Below are 13702 nucleotides of genomic sequence, written 5' to 3' on the forward strand. Positions count from 1 at the left end.
TACTAACATGTCTTAAGTTATATAAATACTGTGTAGTGTTTCTGCATTCCAGTATTATAAAATATTATAATATCTGAAAAAATATTTCATAAATAAACATGATATATTTATTAAAATGTTTACTTGGTCATGGGCCATTGGTGCTTGGACCCGATGAAAAAAACTGTTTAGTTTCGAAATTATGCTTTACATACATGATCTGAACGATATACAGCATGAACTGACACTATTTTGTGATTACACGTCATTTAATGTTGAAGAAATGATTGAATGTCTAACGAATGTCCAATAATAACCAACTTTTAAGATAGAGATCACGAGAAACAACATTTGTTAGGTCAAGATCATGAGAAAAAATTAAGTCGAGATCACAAGAAAACTATTTATTTATTTATTTATTCTTTCTTGAATTTATTTGATATTTTTTATTCATTTTATTTTATTGTTTATTTGTCGTTTTTAAACTGCATTTGTTTAATTGATTTTACCATACACACTAAAAAAAAATGGTTCTTCAGCGGTTCTTCACCGTTCTTTGCGGTGGTTAAGGTGCTATATAGCACCACTACCATTTAAAGAACCTGTTAAGCCCAGTTTGGTTCTTCAGCGGTTCTTTAGCGGTTCTTTGGGGTGGTTAAGCACCATTTGACAAAGATAGGTGCTATATGGCACTTAAAGTGGTTCCCCTATGATTACAAGCCAATGAACCACTTTTAGTGCTATTTAGCACCATTTTTGTTTAGAGTCAAGTCAAGTCAAGTTTATTTGTATAGCGCTTTTCACAATACAGATTGTATCAAAGCAGCTTCACAGTATTAAATGTAAATAATACAAAAAAGTTTGTTTCAAGAGGAATTTATTGATTGATAAAATTAAATTAAATATCCCCAAAATATCCCCAAAATATCCCCAACTGAGCAAGCCAAAGGCAACAGTGGCAAGGAACCGAAAAACTCCATCAAGTGACCTAATGGTGTCCTAAAACTCCATCAGGTGACATAATGGTGTCCTAAAACTCCATCAGGTGACATAATGGAGAAAAAAAACCTTGGGAGAACCCAGGCTCAGTCGGGGGCCAGTTCTCCTCTGGCATTTAGAGTGTATGTAGTTAGTCTTTACTTAATTATTCATTTGTTTACTTATTTTAGTTTTTTATTTTATATATTATTTATGTTATATTTTTAGTTTTTTATTTATTTAGTAATTTATAAAAAAAAAAAAAAGTACATTTATTTAATCTTTTTTATATATATATTATTATTTATATATATATTACACTGTATGATTTTTTTCCCCCATATTGATTTATTCCTTCATTTATTTATTCCTGTAGTTCTTTATATTTTAAAGTTTTGACTGACTTCTGAAATTAGGAAGCTTATATATATTTTTTCAGGCTGAATTTTGCTGTTACCTTACATTGTGTTTTATATATGATTTGATCTCATAGTACATCATATTTATTTTATTTTTATACTGTTTTTATACTATTGTTTAGCCTCCTCGGAGAAATAGTCCTTGACTTGATGAATTATTTCACAGTCTAACATAACTTCCAGTAGAATTTAGCTCATTTTAACACACCTGAATCAGTAAATCAAGGTCTTCAGGTTCACCAAACCACACACATACAGGTAAGTGTGTGAGAGTAGGTTTGACATTAAACTCTGCAGTAAGTTAGATCTTCACGAATAGGACTCAGTACGTCTGCAATAAATTATTCAAGTCTTTGCAGCTGCAGTTCAAAAAGAAGTGAAACTATAGAAGCAATGCAGGAATAATGCATTACATAACCTATTTAAATCTGAGAGTATATAATCTGCTCAGTATATTACATGAAGTTAGTATGAAGTAAACAACTAATAAAGTATATAACCTTTACGTATATAAAGTAAAATATTTTGAACGGAATGCGAATTATAGCATGGACAATACAGTACACAGGTTTTGTATTCTGTATGATATTTTTGTGTTCTTTGGTTGTCAGACATGGTGAAGATCTGATAGTCACTCCTTTTGCTCAGGTACGTTTGGCTTTTGCTTTCTGGAATGAAAGACTATAATGAACAAAATGTGAATGATTTTACACATGTGGACTTATTCACGTCCTTTGTGTTTTGCTGTTATTTCATTCAATAGGTGCTTGCAAGTCTTCGCACTGTTAGGAATAATGTCAGCTTCCTGACAAATGTGCCGTGTCCCTCCAGCAAGTAAGTGACGTTTACATGCGTTTCATAAAATGTAATATGAGAAAATACCACAAGAGGGCAGAACTCACTTAATATGTTTTGTCAGACTGGATGGAAGAGACACTAACCTACTGAACTGGCCTTCATTCGTATAATGATAATAGTAAATGTCTAATGATGTCTTTTGAAATGTCTATGGATGCTAAGTCTAGTGTGATCAGTTGGTGATGGAATAATCAGTTTCTATTGAATGTTCTTATTTATATTCCTGCTCTTCTTTCTAATGTATTTATTTTTCTGCTTCACTTAATAGAAGATCACCAGTCAGCAGTCAGCCGCCAATGACCAAAGGCAACCTGTCAGGTAAGATCTTCTGAATCCATTCACAGACGTTAGACTGAGGAAAGTTCCCTTATAGTGGTCGTAAACCTCAATGTAAATTACTCATATCATCTTCACTTGAACAGTATCATGAAGGGACGACTATGATTTGTGTTATGAATAAATATAAAGTGGTAAACTACTTATTGGCTAAGTTAAGAGAGTGTTAAAGGATACTTGGGGAAAAGAGTCATCTCAGTGGAAGATGTAAAACGTTTCAAATTCTATGTCACCTGTCAGGAGCCTTTTCGTATTTCACCACAAAACAGACATAGGTCAATTAAATACAAATTATTTTGTTATTAAAATCAGCATTAAAGGCCCAATGAAGTAGCTTGACAGACTCATGTTTCTTTGCTATGTTTGGGCAGGACATATTGAAGAACCCAATCAGTCATTCAAAAATGTTTGTATGCTTGAGTCCAAGATGAGCCATCAATATTTTTAGTCAATTCTTCCAGTCCAGTTTGCCATATTATCTTTGGGTGTTTATGGGTTTTCATGGGGTGATCAAATGCAGTGGTGTAAAGTATTTGAGTAAAAGCGATTAGTTACTGTACTTAAAGGGGTCATTGATTATGATTTCACTTTTTTAACTTTAGTTAGTGTGTAATGTTGCTGTTTGAGCATCTGCAAAGTTACGACGCTCAAAGTTCAATGCAAAGGGAGATATTTGCTTTGACAGAAATTGCTTTTTAAGGGCTAAAACAAATGGCTGGTAGGGACTACAACGAGCTTTTTCCCGGGATGGTGACATTTACATTAATCCTTCCCCTGGGAACACGCAGTAAAGCATGTTGGGCTGCTTTAGAGAAGATGAAGAGTTATTGTCGCTGTTTTTACACCCCGGAAAACGTTTGTCCTAAGGCTGACGAACTTAGAGAGGTTAACATTTATTTGTAACACTGTTCCTGAACATTATAACCTGAACGTTTGTCTGTGTGCTGCTTATTTTACGGAGAACAGCTTCTAGAAGAGAGTACAATGCAGGCTATATAAAAAAAGCTTCTCCTGAAAGACGTAACGTTAGCCATTCCCATTTTGTCGAGACAATCTGTTGTTTATGGATCACAACTTGTACGTATGTCTTATTATTTGTAGTCGTTTTCTATTAACAGTTCCAATTATAAGCTGTATGTAGTTTTATGATAGCTATGATGTAAAGTTAACGAAGGGCTCCGCTAGCCTGCTAACTAACATTACAGTATTGATGTAGTGTTTACTTTAGCTTTTGTAAGCTCTTGCTTTTGTAAGACCTCACCACCACTTAGGAAAAGTATCCATGATTTTGTGATCAATCACTGTTTGTATGACCATAGTTATCCGACAAATATGATTAAATGGTGGATGACATCGTATCTATGAGAAAAAAAAAAGAAAAAAAACATATTACTCTGAAACGTCCTGTGAAATCTGTGCTTGCAAAGTCTGTGCTTGAAATCCGTTCTGCACATTGGTTTGAAATTGACGCCATCGTTAATATTTACATCTGAGTAGAGCTTGCGGTTATGAAGGGGTGTGACATTTCCCGAACACGTGCCAATCACAGCACACTGGGCCAGCTAACCAATCACAACACATTTTGTATTTCGGTAGGAGGGGCTTCATCGAAAACTCAACCAGACTGGGGAGAGAGGAGATGTAATCATGTAAAATATGTGAAAAAAATGTGTATAAAAGTATGAAAATATATTCTAGTACACCCCGAAACAAAATCAAGACTTCGTAAAAGGGCATAATAGGACCCCTTTAAGAATCTTTTTGGCTACTTTGTAATTTGACTGAGTATCAAAGATATCTGCTACTTTAACTCTCTACTTGACTATATTTTTGAATGAGTATTTGTACTCTTTACTCCAATACATTTGTGAATTGTGATACATTTACATTTTGCATGACACCTAACTTTTTCTGCAGCAGTTTATTTATTTCTGCTACAAAAGAAGTGATATCGCCATCTACAGGGCATTGAAGGGTTACAGGGCTTACTCACCAAATCTTGTAAAGGCTACTTTACGCGAATGCGAGTGCATTAGCAGGAAGTTGTGAATCGCAGGTGTTCATATATGAAATGAGGACATGACTGCAGCCGGTTATGAGGCCAAAACCAGCACATCCAGTGCAAGTAGGCTTTGACTATTTCTCTTTACTTAACCATTAATCTGTTATACTGAAGAGACCCTTTTGAAGGATATTGGTTTACTTATGCCCTTTATGAGCACTTGAGCTTAACTGAGACTTGAGTGTCTGTAGACGTTTAAGAGGCTGTTATGTCGATTACAATATTGAGGTGTTCAGTTTTATTTTGACTTTAGAAAATAAACGTGATCGCTCTCCTCACAAATAAACTGTTTCTTGTTTTTCACTGGCATTGAAGACTAGAGCATCTTTGAGCCTATTCAGTACGAGTAAAATACTTAAGCACTGTTAAAATCACATACTCTAAGACTTTTACTCAAGTCGTATTGAAATTGGTGACTTAAAATTTGTAATGGTGTCGTTTTCGTTGTAAGGTATCTGTACTTTTACTTAAGTATGGTTTTCAGGTACTTTTTACACCTCTGTTCAAATGCAATATTTTTTTTTATTATTACATTGAAATACTTTATTATATAAATAATATATTGGTGAATTAATTATATTTTTCTTATAATTGTTAATTGTCTTAAAAATAAGCATAATTTTCATAATGCAATGAAAAAAAATCCTTTTGATTCTGGGGTGAAATATAAGCCAGGCATGTTCTTGTTTTTGTGAAATGAAGCAGTAGGTGTTGTTGGGCTCTTGTGCACGTTTTAAACACTCCCTTATCACGGTTAGTACAATGGCCACCGCAACTCTCTCCATCTGAGCGGCCTGAAAATCCCAGCGTCTCTGAAGAAAAGAGAAGTGTGGGTGGAGGGGGGAGAATGAAAGTTTGAGTAAGATAACATGCTTGCATGACCTCTTACACTCATACAAACCACAGAGACGCAATGTGCGTAAATGCAGCGCCGCGGCGCATATAAAAAGCTGTGTTTATTGCATGCATGTGTGCGTGTGTGTTTGTGCGGGTGTGAATAGTTATGCGTGCGTAAGCATGCGAGAGCAGGATTATGTGTGCACAGCTGTTAATAAAATTCATGAAAGTGTTCAGAGGTTTGTGTAAGAATTTAAGTAAGTGAATCTCATTAAGCATATTCGGGTCATATTTCACCCCAAAATCAAAAGAAAGAAATACTAAATGAAATGATGTATTATTTAAATTAGGGGTGAAATTGCATTTCATTACATTATTGGAACCATTTATGTGTGTGCACATTTTTTATTTAGACCTTCTAGAGAAAAAAAACAACCACATAAAAGATCAAATACACACATATGGACTTTTAAAGGGATAGTTCACTCAAAAATGAAAATTGTGTCATCACTTACTCAACCTCGTATTGTTCTAAACCTGTATGGGTTTCTCTGTTCTTTTGAACACAAAAGAAGATATTTTGAAGAATGTGGGTAACCAAACAGTTGATGGACCCCATTGACTTTCATAGTATTTTTTTTTTCCCACTATGGAAGTCAATGGGGTCCATCAACTGTTTGGTTACCCACATTCTTCAAAATATCTTCTTTTGTGTTCAAAAGAACAGAGAAACCCATACAGGTTTAGAACAACATGAGGTTCAGTAAGTGATGACACAATTTTAATTTTTGAGTGAACTATCCCTTTAATATACTAGGCAATATTTCTACTGCATATATACGTTTATTTTGTGATTTCATATGCGACAAAAAAAATGTAATGCTCACATGTGTAGTAAATGCCTGCAGGTGTGTGTGTGCGTGTGTGTGTGTGTGTGTGTGTGTGTGTGTGTGTGTGTGTGTGTGTGTGTGTGTGTGTGTGTGTGCACGCGCTCCAGGTGTAAAGGCTTACGCCACTGATCTACTGAGCTGAGCGTTGAGAGGAGGGGGCAAATGATTGTGGGATGTTTTGGTTCCTGTTTCAGAGGCCTCTTAGCCTCATTGACGTCATTCACCACCCACCTACCAGGACCTTCACTTCCTGTGCGTTTGAAAGCGTAGACGCCTCATGGTCCTGGCAGGAAGATACACACACACTCACTCACACACTGAAAATGGTATAAAACTCAACACAAGCATATTAAGAACGAAATCAGAGTATATCGAATGTTGCGCAGTATTACGCAGACCGCTGTCCCTGATGGCTTGTTGTGTGTGTAATAACACAGCATGAGGATGTTGCTGTTATTTGATTACGGGGGCTTCATTGCTTAATACTTTTAATGAAATGTTTCATGACTAAATGCTTGACTTTCACTTTTACTCGATACATTTTTTACAACGGGTTAACTCGAGGCTACATAAGGGTCAGGCTGACACTGGCCCACTCAGATTGACGGCTAGTACACTTAATCAAATGAGATACAAAAAAAAAAAAATGTGTGGGAAAGGAGAAAAAAATCATGCATACATGAAAATAAGAATTGCTCAAATACATGAATCTAGCGGATGTCACTCACAAAACTTTGCATGTATGTGGCTGCTGGTCAAGCATGAAAAACTAAAGTTTTATTCTAATTCTGAATTTATTAGATATCGCCTTGAAAGCGTGCAAAGAGCGCTCCACTCGGGTTAGTGTATTCTAACTTAAACCCTTCCGATTGGACATTGCGTTCAAGAAATCAACAGATATGTTTGTGATTGGCTACATTGTTAGATGCCGTAAAAACACGTAAATAGAAACCTTTGATGCTCTCCAGAGCGCAAACACTTATAAGCAAGGGATCGTTTGCCAAATCGCCAATACGCCATTATCACGGTGAAAACTGATCCTTGACCAGATGTTATGGGCAACTTTTCCCTCTAAAAGCATTCAGGAGCAGCAGAAGTCAGTCAAATCCCACTATCAAGTCACAAGGGGAAGGCTAAGAAATACATTTTCTTTAAAAAAATTACATTAAGTAAATAATTCATTTAAAGGGATAAAAATGAAAGTTGTTGTATGCACTTCTTAATTCCAGAAGAGGATGTTGGTAATAAACAGTTTCAGTTCCCATTGACTTGCATTGTATGGACATAAAATACCATGGAAGTCAATGGGAACCAAAACTCTGTGGGAATCAAAATTCTTCAAAATAACATATTTTGTGTTCAGCAGAAAAAAGAAATGCATACATGTTTGAAACGACATGAGGGTGAATAAATGATGAGGGAATTAAAATTTTCTGGTGTACATACATACTCAAGTACATACTCAAAGAGAGATAAACAGACCATAATCTATTATTTATTAATGCGTGAGTGTTTTTGCTTCGGTGCTGTAAGCTCCGTCTTAGTCTCGTATTTCCTTGTTTTGAACCAGAATTTACTACAATTTCTAGTTGTTTATACTACTACTAAATACGGCTTGCCCAACATCGCTGGCTTCCGTTGCTACTAGCACAACACGGTAGTAATTCGCTAGCCTGCTAACGCGCCACCCGTGCGCTCAGCTATTTTTATTTATTTATTTGTCTCTCGCGCGCTCGCGCCTTTGAGTTCATAAAAGCTCAGGTGAGTAAGAATCACTCAACAAACACGGTGAGTAATGTCTTGTCCTGTTATTATCATGCGTCGCGTCTGAATGCGTTGTTGTTTTTGGAGCTCTATCGATTTGATTTATAATTCTTGATTTTTCTCGCTGCCTGCTGTGAGTGTGTTTGCTTCGGAGCTGTAAGCTCCGTCTTAGCCTCGTATTTCCTTGTTTTGAACCATCATTTACTACAATTTCTAGTTGTTTATATTACTACTAAATACAGCTTACCCAACCCTGACGCATAACACGCTAGTAATTCGCTAGCCTGTTAACGCGCCACCCTTGCGCTCAGCTATTTTTATTTATTTATTTTCTCTCGCGCCTTTGAGTTCATAAAAGCTCAGGTGAATAAGAAACACTCAACAAACACGGTGAATAATGTCTTGTCCTGTCATTATCATGCGTTGCGTCTGAATGCGTTGTTGTTTTTGGAGCTCTATCGATTTGATTTATAATTCTTGATTTTTCTCTTTAAACCCGCTTACAACGAACATTTTCTACTCTTCCTCACTGAGAAGCACTACTGCTCAAACCTCATTGTTACAACGCGGACTGTTGAGCAGACGCGTCTCAAGCCTATTAGTGATCCAACGCTGCATACTCTTAAAGGTTACGTCCGTGGATCACGGCTGAACGAGTCTTCTCCACACTCACTTATAAACAAACACTTTTTTTTCGCCTATCGTGCGTCTACTCTACACCCCTACCACTAAAAAACCTCATAGTTACAACGCGGACTGTTGAGCAGACGCGTCTCAAGCCTATTAGTGATCCAACGCTGCATACTCTTAAAGGTTACGTCCGTGGATCACGGCTGAACGCGTCTTCTCCACACTCATTTACAAACAAACTTATAATATAAATTAGTATTAATATTGATAGCATCACTGGTAGCTTCGTTGCTAACTCACTGTCCATCTGTTAAAATGGCGAATATATCAGATGTAAGTAGTCTACCGCTTGGTGCAGGTGAGGACACATTTGAGCTTCACGCACTGCAGTCTGAGCTGGAAGCTGTTGAGAAACAGATCCACAACCTTTTATTGAGACAGGCCGAGCTGAGAGACCGGTGTTTGGCTCTTGAAACATCACGCGCCGACGCACACAAATCAGTGTTTAACGTTACTAACCCGCTGACTCCGACCGCGTCTACTCCGTGCGTTCCTCAGCATCGGTCGCAATCAGCCATGGTCTCGTTCACTCCGGCTCCAACACGCCACCACGAAGCCTGGGTGGTTCCGCAGCGGAAGACGCGAGTCAGGTTTAGACCAAGACTTTCTCCGACCCTCCCGGTTTTCGAGTTATCGACACAAAACCGCTTCTCCCCTCTACGCGAAACAGAACGCGATGCTGTGATCATCGGCGATTCCATCGTTCGGCACGGACACGCTACGTTAGGTACAAGTAAGGTGCAAAGTCACTGCTTCCCTGGTGCTCGTGTTTCTGAAATCGCTGCTCGCGTTCCCGAGATCCTGAACGGTGACGAGCGCGTCGGAACTGTGGTCCTGCACGCGGGAGTGAACGACATCAGGCTGCGCCAGACGGAGATTCTGAAGAAAGACTTCAGGAATCTAATCGATACGGTACGCAGCACATCGCCTGAAACAACGATCATTGTGTCAGGACCGCTTCCCACGTACCGACTAGGGCATGAAAAATTCAGCAGATTATTTGCGCTAAATGAATGGTTAATGTCATGGTGCAATGAGCAGAAACTGCTCTTTGTAAATAATTGGAATCTGTTTTGGGAGCGTCCTAGGCTTTTCCGTGCTGATGGCTTACACCCAAGCAGATTCGGAGCGGATCTTCTGTCAGATAACATCTCCAAAATGTTAAATACCCTTTGACTAGTAACCAAAAGTCCAAATCATAGTCTCTGCTGCACCAATTCAACTGATATAAATACTAGTGTAGAACATTGCATAGAAACCGTGTCTATTCCTCGTTTAGTGAGATCAAATAATAAATCTAATGCAGGATCTAGGAAAAATCTAATTGTTATTAAAACAGAAAATGTTGCTATTAGTAAACAAAAACTATTTCTAAAGCTAGGTCTTCTAAACATTAGATCACTCACACCTAAGGCAGTTATTGTAAATGAAATAGTCACAGATAATAGCTTCGATGTACTTTGCCTTACTGAAACCTGGCTTAAACCAAATGATTATTTCGGTATTAATGAGTCTACTCCTCCTGGATACTGTTATAAGCATGAGCCCCGTCTGATTGGCCGTGGCGGAGGTGTTGCAACCATTTATAAAGATATTCTAAATGTTACTCAGAAAACGGGTTATAAGTTTATTTCATTTGAAGTACTTGTACTAAATGTTACGCTCTTAGATGTTAGAAAAACATCCCTATTATCTCTAGCCTTGGCTACCGTATATAGACCGCCAGGGCCTTACGCTGATTTCCTAAAAGAGTTTGCAGATTTTCTCTCAGACCTATTAGTCAATGTCGATAAAGCATTAATTGTTGGAGATTTTAACATACACGTAGATAATCCAAATGATGCGTTAGGAGCTGCGTTTACAGATTTATTAAATTCATTTGGGGTCAAGCAAAACGTCACCGGACCAACTCATCGTCTTAATCATACACTCGATTTAATTATATCACACGGAACCGATCCAACCGATATAGATATCATTCCACAAAGTGATGAAGTCACTGATCACTACATGGTAACTTGCATATTACGTACTGCTGTAATATGTCATGCGGCGTCGCGTTATCAACCAGGCAGAACAATCCTCCCATCCACCATAGATAATTTCTCAAATTGCTTATCTAATCTGTCTCAGCTGCTGCCTGAACCCAAACAAACAGATGAACTAGAAGAACTAACTAGCACTATGAGCACCATTCTCTCTAGAACATTGGATGTGGTTGCACCTATTAAATTAAAAAAGGTCAGAGAGAAAAATAAAGCACCATGGTATAACAATACTACGCATGTTTTAAAGAGAGAAACCCGTATTTTAGAGCGTAAATGGAAACAAACTAATTTAGAGGTCTTTAGAATCGCGTGGAAAGACAGTATGTCACGTTATAAAAAGGCCCTAAAAGCTGCCAGGGCTGAGCACCTCCGCAAACTAATAGAAAACAACCAAAACAATCCAAGGTTTCTATTTAACACCGTGGCTAGACTAACAAATAAACAGACGTCACCCGAACAAAATATCCCGTTACAGTTCAGTAGTAATGATTTCATGAACTACTTCACTGAGAAAATAGAAAGCATCAGAACCACAATTATAAACGTTCAATCTTCAATCGCGCCTTACAATTCAGCTTCAATTATCACCCCGAAAGAACAATTACAGTGCTTTACAACTATAGAACAAAAAGAGTTAAATAAACTTATCACTTCATCTAAAACAACAACATGTTTATTAGATCCTATACCAACTAAACTACTGAAAGAAGTGTTATCTGTAGTGGAAGAGCCTCTCCTCAATATTATTAACTCGTCTTTATCTTTAGGTCATGTTCCAAGAACATTTAAACTGGCAGTTATAAAACCTCTCATTAAGAAACCACAATTAGATCATAATAATCTAGCAAATTATAGACCCATTTCAAATCTTCCATTTATGTCTAAAATATTAGAAAAAGTGGTGTCCGCTCAACTGGGCTCTTTCTTGCAACAAAATGATATCTATGAAAAGTTTCAGTCTGGATTCAGACCGCATCATAGCACTGAAACTGCGCTCGTTAAAATCACAAATGATTTACTTTTAGCTTCTGACCAAGGCTGTATCTCAATACTAGTTTTACTTGATCTTAGTGCTGCGTTCGATACTATAGATCACACAATACTCTTAGATCGACTACAAAATTATACTGGTGTTCAAGGACAAGCACTAAGCTGGTTCAAATCATACCTATCTGACCGCTACCATTTTGTCTATTTAAATGGAGAAAAATCGATCATAACTCCAGTAAACTATGGAGTGCCGCAGGGATCTGTATTAGGCCCCCTGTTATTTTCAATATATATGATGCCACTTGGAAATATTATAAGGAAACATGGAATTAGTTTCCATTGTTATGCTGATGACACTCAAATATATATTTCATCACGGCCGGATGAAAACGCTACATTTTCCAAATTGACAGAGTGTGTTAAAGATATAAAAGATTGGATGACGCGTAATTTTCTTTTATTAAATCCAGACAAGACAGAGGTAATACTTATCGGTTCAAAAAACCGCCCACAAAACCTCGCACAATACAACTTTAACATCATAGGATGTCCTGTTACTTTATCCTCTACAGTAAAAGACCTGGGTGTTATACTCGATTGCAACCTGTCTTTTGAAAATCATATTTCTTATGTTACAAAAACAGCCTTTTTCCACCTTAGAAACATTGCTAAGCTACGTAATATGCTATCAGTTTCTGATGCAGAAAAGTTAGTTCATGCATTCATGACCTCGAGACTGGATTACTGTAATGCTTTATTAGCTGGTTGTCCTGCATCCTCAATAAACAAGCTACAGTTAGTCCAAAATGCCGCCGCTAGAGTTCTTACGAGATCAAGAAAATATGATCATATAACACCGATTTTATCATCACTGCATTGGTTACCTATAAAGTTCCGTATTAATTACAAGGTATTGCTACTGACTTATAAAGCCCTAAACGGCTTAGCTCCAGTCTATTTAACGGATCTTCTATCGCCCTATAATCCATCGCGCTCTTTGAGATCACTAAATTCAAGGCTTTTGGTCATACCTAGGATATCCAGAACCACCAAAGGAGGGAGAGCATTTTCACATTTGGCTCCAAAACTCTGGAATAGTCTTCCTGATACTGTTCGTTGCTCAGACTCGCTCTCCCAGTTTAAAACTAGATTAAAGTCGCATCTCTTCAGCCAGGCATTCATATAATCCTACAGTTCAAACTACAATCCGGCCTCTATCCAATGCCAGAGGAGAACTGGCCCCCGACTGAGCCTGGGTTCTCCCAAGGTTTTTTTTTTCTCCATTAAGGCACCTGATGGAGTTTTAGGACACCATTAGGTCACTTGATGGAGTTTTTCGGTTCCTTGCCACTGTTGCCTTTGGCTTGCTCAGTTGGGGATATTTTGGGGATATTTAATTTAATTTTATCAATCAATAAATTCCTCTTGAAACAAACTTTGTTGTATTATTTTAATTTAATACTGTGAAGCTGCTTTGATGCAATCTGTATTGTGAAAAGCGCTATACAAATAAACTTGACTTGACTTGACTTGACTATTAGCATGGTTGCAATTTATGTCTGGGCAGAAATGAACAAAAGTACCATGGGAAATGACAAAAATGCACCAAATATTTCTTCTTCTTTTTTTAAATCTATCTAATCGTTGCTATATTTTATTATATCTTATTCTATGTCTGTATCTAGTTTAGTGTGGGTTTAAGTACATATAAATAGACAGCATATTGTATCTTTTCATTAAGAAAATAAATAAATATATTTTTTATTATGTATATTTTGTATACATTTTGATTATTATTATTGGTTTAATTATTATTGTTGATTTTAATAAGAACAATTGTGACCGTAATTA

General features: G+C 37.1%; 1 protein-coding gene across 3 annotated transcripts in view; it reads left to right on the plus strand.

Annotated features, from left to right (window-relative positions):
• pde4bb (phosphodiesterase 4B, cAMP-specific b) overlaps window positions 1-13702 on the plus strand; it is a 61348-nt gene that overhangs the window by 20888 nt on the left and 26758 nt on the right. For 2 of the 3 annotated variants that reach the window (XM_082173786.1, XM_082173787.1), the window contains 3 exons: window positions 1988-2024; window positions 2140-2210; window positions 2503-2552. In XM_082173786.1, coding sequence (XP_082029912.1) covers window positions 1988-2024; window positions 2140-2210; window positions 2503-2552 — 158 coding nt within the window. Of the gene's footprint in view, window positions 1-1987; window positions 2025-2139; window positions 2211-2502; window positions 2553-4634; window positions 4696-13702 lie in introns of those variants that run through there. The other variant, XM_082173788.1, reaches the window with a different exon arrangement.

Source organism: Leuciscus leuciscus (genome assembly GCF_965113295.1).
Source record: "Leuciscus leuciscus genome assembly, chromosome: 6".
Lineage (NCBI taxonomy): Eukaryota > Metazoa > Chordata > Actinopteri > Cypriniformes > Leuciscidae > Leuciscus > Leuciscus leuciscus.